Source organism: Onychomys torridus, chromosome 3 (genome assembly GCF_903995425.1).
Source record: "Onychomys torridus chromosome 3, mOncTor1.1, whole genome shotgun sequence".
NCBI lineage: Eukaryota > Metazoa > Chordata > Mammalia > Rodentia > Cricetidae > Onychomys > Onychomys torridus.
In genome coordinates, this window is record NC_050445.1 from 45,930,502 (window position 1) to 45,945,815 (window position 15,314).

General features: G+C 36.5%; 1 protein-coding gene across 1 annotated transcript in view; it reads left to right on the forward strand.

Moving 5' to 3' along the window:
* Positions 1 to 15,314, forward strand: part of Slc13a1 (solute carrier family 13 member 1) — a 78,546-nt gene that overhangs the window by 12,555 nt on the left and 50,677 nt on the right. Inside the window, exons 2-6 of the mRNA XM_036182856.1 lie at positions 805 to 933; positions 11,332 to 11,468; positions 13,622 to 13,809; positions 14,439 to 14,496; positions 14,580 to 14,628. Coding sequence (XP_036038749.1) covers positions 805 to 933; positions 11,332 to 11,468; positions 13,622 to 13,809; positions 14,439 to 14,496; positions 14,580 to 14,628 — 561 coding nt within the window. The remainder of the gene's footprint in view (positions 1 to 804; positions 934 to 11,331; positions 11,469 to 13,621; positions 13,810 to 14,438; positions 14,497 to 14,579; positions 14,629 to 15,314) is intronic.

Genomic DNA, 15,314 nt, shown 5'->3' on the forward strand with positions numbered 1-15,314 from the left:
AGTAGATGACATTTATTGATTGTTTAGCACATTTCAGGTGATTTCATACCAAATTATACAGGTTACAGATGGTTATAAATTTAACCACTTCCTTTTAGTGCCCTAAAACAGAAACCTACAGTTTTCAACTGAGCAAAGCAACAGATTTCATTAAGATTAAGATTCCCTTTGAGCCTTCCTGTGCTGTCTGTAGTAACTCAGCTGCTTCCCTCAAAAAGCAAGGTTTTTTTTTTGTTTTTTTTTTTTCCTAAGCACACGAACCTCTGCAGCCCCAGACTCATGTGCTTAGAAACTGTATTCAGGCTCATCTGAGATACACTACAGTCTTTCTTCTAGACTGATTTTCCACTTTTGGTTAGAAAGTATGGATGCAGTTCCTACCCAAACACTCACAGTTAAGAGAGAAAAGCAATACAATTAAAAGAAAGATATATCATGAGGAAATGTCTACAGTCTGCCTTTTTCTGCACCCCAACAATACTCAGAGAATATTTGAGATGCCAAATGAGTGTGAAAACAGACATCTATGTACATTAATTGGAGCACAGAAAATTGACTCTAAGATATTCTGTTTCGAAGGAAATATAAAAGAAAATAGGAAGATGTTTCCAGGTTTGCATCCTTCATATTTATTAACTTTTGCTCCTAAACCTTTAAAAACAACTATCTGGTGGAAACTTAACAACACAGAAAATTTCACAGCTTCCTCTCTCCCAATTCCATCCAGCAAATGTGGTCATGATTTGAAGGGTAATTTCAGAGGCTCATTTTTTTCACCTTATGCCTTGTCTTGATTCTTTGCAGGAAGCAGAATGTGCCTATGTCCTCTTCGTTGTTGCCATCCTTTGGATCACAGAATCCTTACCCCTGTCAATCACAGCTCTACTGCCTGGCTTAATGTTCCCCATGTTTGGGATCATGTCTTCTGCACGTGTAAGTTCCCCTTCAAATGCTGTCAAAACTTGTTTGCTTATTTTATGTGGTGACATGGTTTGAGAAAAGTTGCCTTTAAAAGTAGCCATAATCCTGAGGTAAGGGGTCTTCATAAGTGCCCCAAATTTTCAGGTGCTCCCTCTCTGACATTCTGCATGTTTTCTACCTCCAAAGGACCGACAGGTCAGAACTTCTTGAGTCACATGTATCTATAGAATAGATGTGTGCCCATCTGCTCTTGTTGACATTTCTAGCTGGTGCCTTCCTTCTAACAAAAGGGGCTATTCATTCACATCCTGAATTATCTTGTACTATTCCTCAGAATTTGAACTGACAGCATCAAAGAAAGGAAACACTTTGTGCTTTTAATGAAGAAAAACCTTCCCTGTTTTCTTCTCCTGAAACCTGGTATTTCAGAAGATAAAGCCAAATTAACTTTCATGGGTATTTCTGTTTTGTTCTCACTGAGAGGAGTTTATTCATGCTGAGAGCTGTTTTTACCTAAGAATTCCCATCTAAAGAAAAAAGATTCATTTTTCCCTTAAATTCATGAAACACTCTGAAACCAGAGCTTGTATCTCCATATAGTCTCTAGGCAGCAAACAATTGCCTAGAGTAGCAACATTCATTGGAAGGAGTTCAAGTTCAAGTGGTCAGTTGGTGCCATCTACCTTTTCTCCCATCTTCTGCTTTGGTCCAAGGCTACTGTCTGGTCGTTCACATGTCTTTCATGTGGACAGAGATTTTTCTTTCTTACTAGTCTTGGTCAAGTTCTTCCTAGGAGAGAAGTTGTTCCCATTTCATTTCCACATAGTTCTTCCCCATTTTGTAGCCCAAATCTTTCTGTTTTTTATGACCCTGTTTGTTGCTCTTCCATATCGTGTTTCTACCTTCCTCCTGATTGTTTCTGTTCTTTCTTGTTATGAGTGGTTTGGAGGAGAGTGTGGCAAAGGCTAGCCTTCAATTCTTCTTACCTCCAGGCTGAGGTTCAGCTTTTAAGGAATCTGAGACCCAAGATCTAAGTTTCTTAAATGGTCTAACATGCTGAGGGGTGGGTAAGACCAACCAGAGACAGAAAATATGTTGTAGGAATAAATCTTATTGTACCACTGTGGCTGGCAGTACCTGTCCAGAACTCTTTATTCTCCAAGGTGACATCATCACCAGTCCTAGGGTCTGAGAGGTGGGACAACTCTCAGAGCAGGTACTGAGAGGTAGGTCTGAGTTCTTATGGACAACTCTCACAGAGCAGGTACTCCTCAATTTATTACCTACAAATTACATCACTCCATGTCATTCTGATGGTAGGTCTTCAGTAACTCACAAGAAGGACAATTTTAACTTTTAAGAAATTCAGCTTCATTTAGACCAAGTCTGATGTTCAATTACAATGATCCGTGAAACTTTTACTTCACATCTATTCGGTAAATAAATGCCATCTTTCTTTTGCACATAACGTTTCTTGGATTTTACAATTAATGTAATCCCTACCTCCATCCAGGCTTTATGAGTTCTAGACTATAACTCATCTCTTCATATTCTCTCACCACTATCATCCCATCTTCTTTTCTCATCCCAGAACTAACTCTAGTTTGTCAACAGTACAGAAAATTAAGCCAGGTAATAAATTAACTATGTTTTCTGTTGCTGTGGTAACATATCCTGACATAAGTAAGTTAAGGAAGGAATGGTATACTTTGGCTCACAGTTTGGATCCACAGTTCATCATTCTGCTGAAATATTAGCAGGAGGAATTTCAGGCAGCTGGTAACATTATATCTGCAATCAGGAGGCAGAGAGCAAAGAGTGCTAGTGTTCAGCTCATTTTCTCCTTTGTATTCATTCAGTCTGGGATAGAAGTCCATAGAATGGTGTAGCCCATACTGGGCAAGTCTTCCTGCCTCAGCTAACTCAATCTAGAAAATCCCTCTCAGGTATGTCTAGAGGCTAACCTAACCTAAATAATTCCTTATAGGCACCTCCATGGGCTTTTATAGCAGGTGAATCTAGATCTCATCAAATTGACACTATTAACTATCACAGTTGGTAAATGGAAAATCTGCTACAATAAATGCTAGTTAATGTAGCTAGTAGACTGATTGTAGGTCTTCAGTAACTCACAAGATTTCCATCCAAGTGGAAAGCTCTAAGAAAGCCTTTTTTTTTTGGCAACCATAATTGTAATTTTACTTACACACTTTAAGGCCAATATTGAATATCTACACCTGCTATGCACATGACTGTAACTGAAAACTACCAACAACTATTGAATTTTTTATACTCTTTGAATACCTAAACACCTAAATAGTTGGGTGAAATCAATTTGATCTTCTATAATAGGTACTAGTATTACTATTGTTTAAAATACTTTTTAAAATAAAATACAATCAGTGCATATAAATATTATGTTATATACTTGCTCAGTCATTCAATAAATATTTACATGGTAGGGGCTGCCAGACACTTGGAAAACATTAATAAATAAAACTTGGGGACAATTTGATGAATAAAAATAGAGAAAATTATTCCCTATTTTTAGGAGAATGGAGAGAGTAAATAATATATCTGGTAAATAGGTGAGTTGAATACTTTGCTAGAGAAGTGATTAATGTAACTAAAGAGATGGCCCAGGGTTTTACATCCTTGCTATGCAAACACCAGGATATGAGTTTAGAGCCCAGCACCCACACAGAAAGCCAGGTGTGTCAGCACCAGCCTGTCAACCCCAGGAAGGTAGGAGATAGGAGGTGCATGGTAGGAAGTCAATCTACACAAACAGCTGCTGAGCTAAAAATTCAGTTTCTGTCTCAGAAAACAACAGAGAGAGTGATAAATGTATAGATGTCCACTTCTTGACTGCATATATGCATTCTCAGCCACAGGAACCTGCACACACATATGTACACACATGGATACATCATATACTCTCTCTCTCTCTCTCTCTCTCTCTCTCTCTCTCTCTCTCTCTCTCTCTCACACACACACACACACACACACACACACACACACACACACACACAAGAAATGTAATTGATAATAAGGAAAATTTAAAAAGTTAATAAAGATGAGAAGGAGTAGCAATTTTAGATAGGATTGTCTACTCTAATAGGAGTTAGTTATCAGGGTAGAACAATCTATTTACCTGAACAAGGAGTTATTGGAGATGAGGAGGTTAGCCATTTGAGTATTGGGGAATGCCTACTTCTTAAGGGAGAAACACTAAGTACAAAGGCCTCAAGCCAGGCCAATACCTACAGTATGACTGTAGACAAAGTAATAAATGGGAAATCAACTACAGTGTCAGGGAGACAATGGGATAAGATTTGGGCTGGCCATGATCAAAAAGGTCACAGTAAGCTTTAACCAATTGAGAAAATAGAAACTTAATGGAGAATTTGGAGCAAAAAAGTAACATTAAACTGACTTTGATTTTCACAAAGTAATTTGAAAAATTAAACAGAAAGGAGACAGGTAAGCTACTGCAAGCTAGGTGGAGACTATGATAACTAAGAACATAGCTGTGACACACACACACACACACACACACACACACACACACACACACACATTGACATTGACTATCTTGATAATGAAGTTTGAAAGAAAAAAACAACTGACTTCCTTTACTTGTTAGATACAGCATGTGATTGCAAGAAGAGACTCAAGGATACCTCCCAGGTTTTTGACCTGTCAAGTGGAGAAATGGAATTGCATTTCATGAAATTGCAATCATGGAAGAAGCAGGCTAGCTGTGGAGAAGGGCTAAAGAATGGAGGTTCAGTACTGGATATGTACATTTAAAATGCCTGTTGGATATCTAAGTGAAGAGACTGAGACAGACTGGATATGGATATACCTCAAAAGAAGTTCAGAGTTAATGAGAGATGGGCTCATATGGAGTTATTAATGATCTAAGAGTGATCAGCATATTGATGTTTTTAATATCTATGACATGCGATCATTTAGGGAAGTAAGTGAAAACTGAAAATTGAAACAGAGTCATGGATGCTGCTACCTCCAGGGATTGGTAAAGCTGGGTATGGATGGTACCTTAAGCCTGCAATCCAAGCACTCTGGAGGCAATTTTGAGGCCAGCTTGAGCTACTTTGTGAATCCAAGGGCATTCTAAGATGAATAGGATGAGCCAGTCTCAAACAAAGTGAAAGAGAACAACAAATGGTTAATGAGAAGAGAAGGAACTGGGCAAAGAGACCAGAAGAAAAGGTTATTAAGATAAAAGGGAAACCAGAAAGGTATGCAGTCCTAGGATCCAAGTGAAGTACATGTTTCAAGGATGAAGCAGGGATAGGATGTCAAATTTTCTGGTAAGTCAGTTAATATGAAGACCAGAAATTTTATCATTGCATTTAGCAAAACAGCTTCAATACATACTTTAAAATGAACTATATAATCATACTAATTTTAACCATCAGGACACATTTTTAAAGAAACATCCTTATTTAGCTCACAGATAATGTGAAGAACTACTTCTTAAGAGTTTTTATTGATTTGTGCAAAGGTTGCTCTGCTGATAAATTATATGATTAAGCAGGAACCCAGGTGTTCTGATTGAAAAACTCCCTATTTTTAGATGAAATCCCATTTAGGGGCAGGAACGGAACTATCTTGATCTTGTAAATAGACTTCAAATCTCAGGAATTTCACTTGACATATCCATTTCTTCTTTCCAAATAGTTATATTTATCAGTGTCATTTCTAAATCACCCATTTACTTATTTATTTATTTTACTGACTCATGCATCCAGTGCTGGCCTCAAGCTTAATATGTAGCCAAAGATCACTTGAAACTTTTTCTTATCTCCCTGCTTCCTTCTTCTGAGTGCAAGTCTGAGACTATAGGCATGCACCAGGCTCTGGTTCATTTGGTTCTGATATTAAAACCCAGGACTTTGTGCATTCCCAGGGATCTGTATATGCTAGAAAAGCACTCTACCAGATGAGTCACATCCCTAGTCCCTAAGATCATATTCTGCTATTATCTCCTGGGACAGTTAGCCTGCACACAATGTTCTTCCTCAAGTCTATTTGAAATCCTTATGAAAACTAAAGAGTATAGAATCTACAATAGTAAGCAAAGAATATGGACCTCCTTCTTTAAGTTTAATCTCTAAATTTGTTTACAAAGTAAACCACTCTTTTCTAGTAAAGGATTGGTAACCTATAGACCTGAGGGCAAATCCATCTTGGTACTTAATTCTCAAACTGAAGTTTAATTGCAATACAACATTGCCCATTTATTTATATATTATTTTTGGCTCTAGTGTGCCATTTACAAAATTGAGTAATTGTTATAGGGACCAAATAATTCCAAAAATCTAGAACATTTACTATCTTGTAAGTATATATCATATACTATACTTTTAAAGATTTTTAAAAGTATGACAGTCTTTCAAGAAACTAAATAGGTTACAGGAATATCTTACTGGTCATGGGTGGTGCATACCATTAATCCCAGCACTCCAGAGGCAGAGCCAAGTGGATAACTGAGTTTGAGGCCAGACTGGTCTACACACAGAATGCCAGGACAATCAGTGCTACATAGAGACCCTTCTCAGTGTCACACTTACCCAAAAAAAGAGTATCTAATAGTCCTGAACTTATTCTTGTGCTTAATCACTTAGTAATGCAGTATTTCCCCCACATTTTCAGTGGATATATCCCAAGAAGCCCAGAGATTGCCCTCAAACTGTTGGCAGTACTGAACCCCTTATTTTTCCCATATGATCTTCAGTGCTGTCACATAGTTCCAGAGTTAAACTGCCCTTTTGTATTTTATGCCCTGCTGTTTTCTTTTGCTTGAGATTCACTAGTAATTAAAATAAGAATTACTTAATATAATAAGTGTAAGATTTTACTATAGATCTCTGAGCAGAGTACAATTTTAAATTTATGAATTATTCTTTCATGCTTCTAAATAATAGAACAAAATCCTCTTAAACTTGGAACTTACAAACAATTGAAATTTAATTACTTATGGTTCTGGAGGCTGAAAATTACAAGATCAAAATACCAGCAAAGCAGCTGGAGGGATGGTTCAGCAGCGAAGAGCACTTGTTGTTCCTGTAGAGAATGAGAGTACAGTTCCCAGAACTGGCATTGGATAACTCACAATTGCCCATAAATCCAATTCTAGGAAATCCAACACCCTCTTCCAGTTTCTGTAAACACACACACACACACACACACACACACACACACACACACACACACACTAAAAGTTAAAATATTAATAGAATTGGTGTTTGTTAGGAGTTAACTTTCTGCCCTGTAGATGTTACCTTGATGTTTTACTTATATTGAAAGAAGGAGCTCCTGCTATTCTCTTTTATAAGAAAGTAGACCCAATATTATGTTCATGTTACAATCCAACATACACAGTTTTGGGAACAATAGCATTATGCCACAGCAGCCATTGGGTTATTTCTATAAGCCAAACTCAAAAAGAGGTAAGAGCATCTTTCCAAATTTGAATATCAGGTCTTACAGAATGACTTCCCACATTTCCTAGGGAAAAATGGTCACTTCTTCACTTACTATTTGAAAGTTAATTATGCCTTGAAAAAGTATCTCCCATATACCCACAACACCGTCTTGCCTTCTGTGCTAACTTGCCTCTTTTCATTTCATAACTTTCAAGATTCTTGAACCTAGGGACTTGGTAATTAAATACCTATTAAACAATATGTGCTCTGTGTGTGCTAAGTTTGTAATTACTGGATCAATATAATTCATTCTATCTTCAAAATTATCTGGTCAAATGAAGAGGATATTAAGTGAAAAAGTCAACATAATAGGCACTAATTTTTGTAATAACATGAAGAAATATGATGCAGCCCAACTTAGGGGCCCAGATAAGGAATCTTTGGAGAATTACCATATATTTTAATACATGAAAGGAGATTAAGAGTTTGGAAGAAATGTAAAAAGGCTATTTCAGTTTAAATTGGAAGCAAATACAATTTTTTTTTTGTTTGGGGAAAAGTGGTTGGGTGAGAGGGTAAAAGATTGAACTGGGGAGATGAAATGAACCTAAAGTTTGATGGCTTGTGTATGAAAAATAGAGAATAAAGGATTTGGTCTCAGATACCACAGGATTAACTGAAAGGGCATAAAAAGTCAATAATATGACTAGATTCACACTTTAGAAAAGTAAGTGGTGGTGTGTTAGAAAAAGAAAGGTGGGGTTCTTGATTAAGGTAATCATGTGTGAATAGAGAAGACTCAATGCATTTAAAAATATAGAGAATATAAAAGCAACAGGGTACATATATTGAAAATGAAAAGTGAATCACAGATAACTCTGAAATTTGAGTTAGGCAACAGAATAGATGTAGTTTTATTCTTCATGAAACAGGAAATAAGAGGAAGAAAATGTAGGACATTTGAGTTGAGAAAAATGGGTATCATTTTGAATTACTGTGCTTTTAGATGTTTATGGAAAATAAAAGTGTCTGTTGGGTTCATATTCTGGAACCTGGACTTCTCTGTCAGGATACACAATCCAGTTTCTCTGTGTAATATCCATCTTTATATGGCTTATTTTTTTTATAATTACCTTTACTGTCTTTTTAAAGATTTTATTTTTTAAAACTATTTCTTAATGTAACTATCTATATTCATTTTTTTCTTTCAAGCATAGGTACATTTTTATACGCATTGTAAACAGTTTAATTTTATCTGAATCTGTTTCATTGTGGATCTATAATCTTTCTCTGACCAGGAGAGATTTTAAATTGTTCAATTGCATGGCTAGTACAAAAAGCAGCAGCCTTGGCTGCTGACTCCTCTCCACCCACCTCAGCTTCCCAATATGATAGTGGTATGTTTACAGCCAGCCCTGGATGCCATAGTCTCTGCTGACTCTGGGAAGCAGTGGGTCCATGCCTCCATCTAGCAGTGTGTAGCCCAGAAAACTCATTTTTTTTAGCAAAAGCTAAATCCACCATGCAGCATACTGTGTGGCTTGAAGATGCCTCTGTGTACCACAGCAGGAATCCACCATGCTGTGTTTCAGCCTGGACACCATGAACCCATCATACTGTACCTCAAGTCCACACATCATGGTGTCTCTATACATTGGCATCTCTATATCTTGGCCCACATGAGACATGAAGTAGAAAGCTGATTTTGGCTCTGTTACTGTGTGTTTATATACCCTTTTAAAACTCTTTTAGGCCTTATGGAAATTCAAGAGCCCCACATTGGTATACCAATTATAGCTGGATGTTTTCCTGTGTCCTGCCCAGTCCTGCAGCTGCTCAGACCCAAATAAGCACATGGAGGTTTATATTATTTTCAAAGCATATGGCCTAATGGCTCAGGCTTCTTGATAGCTAACTCTTACTTCTTTAATTAACCCATTTCTATAAATCTATACTTTGCCATATGGCTTGTGGCTTACTGGTACTTACATCTTGCTTTTCTTGGCGACAGCTAGCAGCATCTCCTCAGCTCTGTCTTTCTCCTTCCTCTCTCTCTAGTTGGAATATCTGCCTCACCATTGGCCAGCTTTATCTACCAACCAATCAGAGCAAAATATATTCACAGCATACAGAAAGACATCCCATAGAAGTTTAAAATGATAGCCTTTAGTTAAGGTTTTTTAAAATATATAATAAGTGATTTTGAAGATGAAATCATTCAAATATGAAGGAGGACTACAATGATCAGAAATCAGGTAGTGAAAAAGATGTGTATTTGGTTGGTGAAGATGAAGATTTGGAGGGGTGGGTCACACAGCCATATCTGATGGGAACCACAAAAGTAAAAAAGCCAGCACAGCTGCTTAAGTTCAGCAAAACTGAGCCATGTGATGGCCACCGTGCCACCTTTGTTTTTCATCTCTACCTGCTATATACTTGGGGAGTTTTAATATTTGTGCAATTTGAGGATATTGGATTGATGGAAATTTTCTTACAAATCATTTATGCCTTCTCCCAGGAGTACTGCTTCTAAGCTTCCCCAGGAAAGTCCTAAGCATAGCTGACCTCCTTTGGGAGATATCCTTATTTACTTGAAGGTCTTCCTTATGCCTTGGAGGTTGTGACATACATAAAGAAGCCAGAGGTCTCTTTATGAGGCTCTGAGATGTTCTTGAAACATATGCCCCTATACCTACTCAGGAACAAAATAATCAAAATAAACTAAACTTTAAAAGGTCTAAGAGATGCAGTGGGCTAGAGGAGTTGGGCACAGACCAGATTACAAACCTCTTCCTAGCATACACTATGGAGATTACATGATATATACAATAACAAAGTTAGATTAGCTACAGTTAACTCTACCTTACACAGGGACTTAGATTGATGGACAAAGAATGATACAGAAAGGTAACAAAAAGAATGAAATGTCAGGACCTCCCTTTCTTAGAAAAGTTAGCTTATGCAGGGCCACTGTGGTATCTTATGGCCAAAGAACAATATAGTACTAGAATTAAACATATAAATAAATTCTATAAAGATATGTAATACAAAACATTATATTATTCTAGAATTTGAATAATAACTGAAGCACTTTTGGCCTGGGAATTTTTCTTGGACACTCAGACCATTAAGAGTTAGTAACACACTGCTTGAGAAATGACAATTTTCCACAAGCTGACTTGGAGATTTTGTTTTGGTCTAGCATCCTTGAAGCCACAGAAGCTCAGCCTGAGAACAGGCTCTCATAACGCTTCTAGATTCCTCAATATTGGGCTTTGGGGTTGACGAGTAAAAATGACTGTAAAAGATGACTCTATTCTGTCATGGTTTATTGATGACAACTGAACTTATAACCCCAGACGTACAAGAGGAAAAAGTTACACATATGTTCAGAAATAAAAATGATATGAACTATGTTTTGGAACAACATGAATCTATTCCTGTTTACTGAATTCTGTATAAATCAAGAAGCACTCTGGCTGCTAGTCAGTCAGGCTACAAGATTCTCTCAAACAACATGCCTTACTCTTCCTTATCTTGCCTACTCCTTACCTTCTCTCTGGGACCTGGCAACAACCAGGGCTGGCCCCCAGAAGGTGGAGAGTGATGGTGGAATTTTCTGGCATTTCAATTATTTGCACTCCACTATAGGACATTTTAAAAGTAACATCAGTTTATAGGTGGGGAAATTATAGCACAAGACCACTTGCATGAAGCAACTCTTATTTAAAAATCTAGTGTTCTCTGTGTACATATTTCCCTGTATGCTTTTAAATAGCACTAGTTCTGAATAAAAATATAGTTCATATTTGAATGTGTATGCAAACACGTTTTTGACACAATACAAAATTACATAGTTTAAGGTCAAAGTTAAGAATAGTAGCCCACACTTGTCTTTGTTGTGCATCATTCTCCCAACCAAGATACATAATCATGGGCTTAACTGCGATTCCAGGTGGCCTCTTCCTATTTCAAAGACTTTCACCTGCTACTAATTGGAGTCATCTGTCTAGCAACATCAATAGAAAAATGGAATTTACACAAGAGGATTGCTCTGAGGATGGTGATGATGGTGGGTGTGAATCCAGCCTGGTAAGTACCATGTTCACTTCATCCAGATTATATCCCAAGTAGACCACTTTGTGTAGAGCAAGTAACAATTAAGTAATGCAGAAAATGACTCGGGTAGCAGGGTGACTGAAAATATGAAAGGGATGTGAAGTGTGCTTGAGGGGTAGGAGGAAAAGAAAACAGCTTTCCTTTCACTGCGGGTCAAATTCCAGGGAGATTGGAATAAATGCACATGACTCCCTCACCTTAAATGCACCATTGGAGTCAAAGATGAGAAGAGCCTTGAACCTCAACAAAGGAGATTGATATCTTCAGGGTAGATTTCAATCCCACTTTGTTTATTTGGCTGATTACACTTTCAAAACTCATTCAAGAGCATCCTTCATCAACAGGGAGGATGTTCTGAACCAAAGACAAAGACATTACTGACAGAATACAAATCTGTGCAGAAAAATTTCAAGGTGAACACATGGTTCTTTTCAAATCAAGTGTTGCAAAATGAAACAATCAATTGAAATTTTTCTTCTAGATGTGAAATTACTCATTTGACTGATTTCCCTTCACTGAAATGGTTTTTTTTTATTCCATTAAATTAATTGGCTATTTGGGTTCTACTCCACCTCTTGTTATAAACATGAACATCAGCTAAGGAACATTTCCAGTGTCATAATCATTTGCATAATTTTTTACTTTAAAGCCTTGGGTGGTTTTTCTTCTTCTTATCATTCTTTGGAAAATAAGAAAAAAAAATGACTTCTGTTGTGTAAAAGCAGAAATAAAAGGGCATAGCAGACTCTCTGTTTACCACTGTGGAGTAAATTTCTTTGCTAAAATACTAATACAATGTGTGTGTATTCACACACTTCTCTGTGTATATATGACACATATGAGCCAAATTTGACAAAATATCTTGCTTGGAAAATTTATTATAGAAATATATTTCTTAATAATATATTTATTATATAAATACAGTGGAATAATGTCTCTTCCTCTTGGGTACCATAAAAATCTTTTTCTTGACTATCTGGCCATTGCTCCAGGAGGGAGCTTAGCACACTGTACAGTAAAGCAAGACTCCTGTCTGTTACATCACTATATGGCTCTTTGGTCTGAGACATTTTGACCAGCAGAAATTTTACCTGATGCTAATATTTTTTGATATGGAATAACTACCTATTATATAGATACTATATATTAAAAGTTTTCATTTTTTAAATTAAGAGTTACTTCTTATTCAAACAGATTTCTAAGATGTTTTATGTTGTTTCACACATAGAAAGTATTCACCATATTCAAGTCTGAAACATGGTAAAGAACAGTTTATATAGATCTATTTTTAAAAAGAAGAGTCTATAATTGGCACTTCATAGAAATATCTGCTTCTGAATGATTTGGGGGGTCTCCTATCAGATCAAACTTCCCCCCAATTATTGTTTTGAAAGTTTATAGAAATGGTTGAAGTCCCAAAGTCTCAGATTTGTTATTTTAAGGACAAATTACTCTGTTTATAAGAGAAGACAAGTAATAAATCTAATTCTTGACAACAGGAAGAAATGCTAGGTTCAACAGAGCATAAATAATAGAATCTACAGAAAATTCTGAAACTTCATTTTATCAAGGGATTGTAACAATTTCTTACACCCACTATATATTGAACCAGGAGAATGGATGAATGAATGGAAGATTTATAAATATTAATCCCATTCTTGGTTCTATTTGCTGCACATACTAACAGAGAAATGGCCAAAGGATGAAATAAAAGCAGAGGACTCTCATAAGTTGGCTACACTTTCATCTTACTTGTGTCTAAAGATAAGTAGCCATTCATAAGAGAATACTCAAGTATTAAGGTAACTGAAATCTGTTGTGCTATATACCAACTTGCAGTTAGGTGTAAATTTAATCATTTATCTCATTTTGGAAAGAACGTTCTTCTAGTATCCTTAAAGGGATACATATCTTAATAACACAACTCTTACATGTTTTACTTTGATTCTACCTGTCTATATAACTACACTCAGAGTTCCCCATCTGAGCAGAAACTTTGTCTTCTGTGTTATTAAACACATAGTTCCCAATTTGCAAACAATATCCTTTACAGTTGAATACAGAGAGTATAGAGAGCTACATGAGCTAGACAGCACAGCTCTGCACTAAAGACCCTCTCATTTCAGGCTGACGTTGGGGTTCATGAGCAGTACTGCCTTCTTATCTATGTGGCTTAGCAACACCTCTACTGCTGCCATGGTGATGCCCATCGTGGAGGCTGTGGCGCAGCAGATCATCAGTGCTGAAGCAGAGGCCGAGGCCACTCAGATGACTTATTTCAATGAATCTGCCACCCATGGACTGGAAGTTGATGGTATCATGTATTGATATGGCCACAGTGGGGTCTAGTCATTTGGGCAGTAACCATAAATTCAAGAATGCTGGGTTATATTCTGAATTAAGTATGCATAAATGCATGAGATGCATTTAGCCTCACTATTTTTGAAGTCTCCAGTACCTACAAATGAATTCTACAAATACTTTACTTTAAATTAAGTGCTGGATATATTCTCTGGCATAAAAAGGAAGGATGCCTTTGTACCCTCCAGCTAGTCCAATGGAACACTCTCATGTCCTATCAGTAGACATCCAGGTTACTTTCCTTTTACCTGAATGGCTTTCCTGAATAAATGATAGATCTTTAATCCCTAAGTTCTACTTGGGTATAATACAGCATTAAATTCCAACATTGGTATTTCTTGCTCTGATGAACTGCTCTGATACAATGGAAGACGTTACAGGATATTTGCGCTTATAAAAGAAGAATGTTATATTGGAATAAGGTGAATTTGTTTACTTTTAATTTCAAATAAGCCTCCATCTTCTTTTGCATACATGAACATATGTATACACACGCACACATACATATTCATGCATACACACATGCAGACTCAATGATAACTCTTTATTTAAATGATTTTTCTTTTGTTTAATATTTTACAGAAACTGTTATTGGACAAGAAACAAATGAGAGAAAAGAGAAAACAAAACCAGTTCCAGGGTAAAAAACCTATTGATATTTTAATAAGGATTTTCCAAATTACATTTTAACAAAATTACAAACTTGGTCAATTTATGTTTCAGAAGCAGTAATGACACAGGGAAAGTTTCAAGCAAGATGGAGACAGGAAAGGTATATTACATTTGATTCCTTCTAAGTACTTATACATGAATTATATTAGAACTGCAATTGGGTACATATCTATTATATAAAATTACTGTATATGACTAAGTCCAAGTGTGATCCAATGGTTTGGTAAGCCTTTTAGGATAGACGTTCAGATAAGAATGACTTTAGGCTCTATAAGCCAACATTATTGCTTTTTTCCTTTTATTAGAATATCAGTTGGCAATTATCCAACTGAGTTTAAAGAAACACAGGTCTACTTGCAGAATACTGCCTCGGTTCTTACTAAATGTTGCTGACCTATTATGCTGGTTTTCATTAGCATCACCCATGTTTCTTCAGGTTATGGGTTTAGAAAGCCTTTTTCAATACAATTACAAGTGACTGTGTAATTTTAGTTTTTTTGTTGTCACTAAAAATTCAGTGTGAAATTCATGAGTTGCTTCTGAAAAATACAGGCAAAGGAGTTTTAGTTGAAGAAAGGAAGGAAAACTTAGTGAATGGCACCATATAATTCATTTCCTTAGAATAAATCAATATAAAAACACTATACTACATTACACCAGCAGCAGAATTTCTCAAAACTGCTGAAAATAATCCTACATAGAAATAGTCCTACAGTAACCATGGCATTTAGAGGAGGAGAGCAAGATATATATCCCCTCTTTGGGCTGTATGGTACATTGGCATGC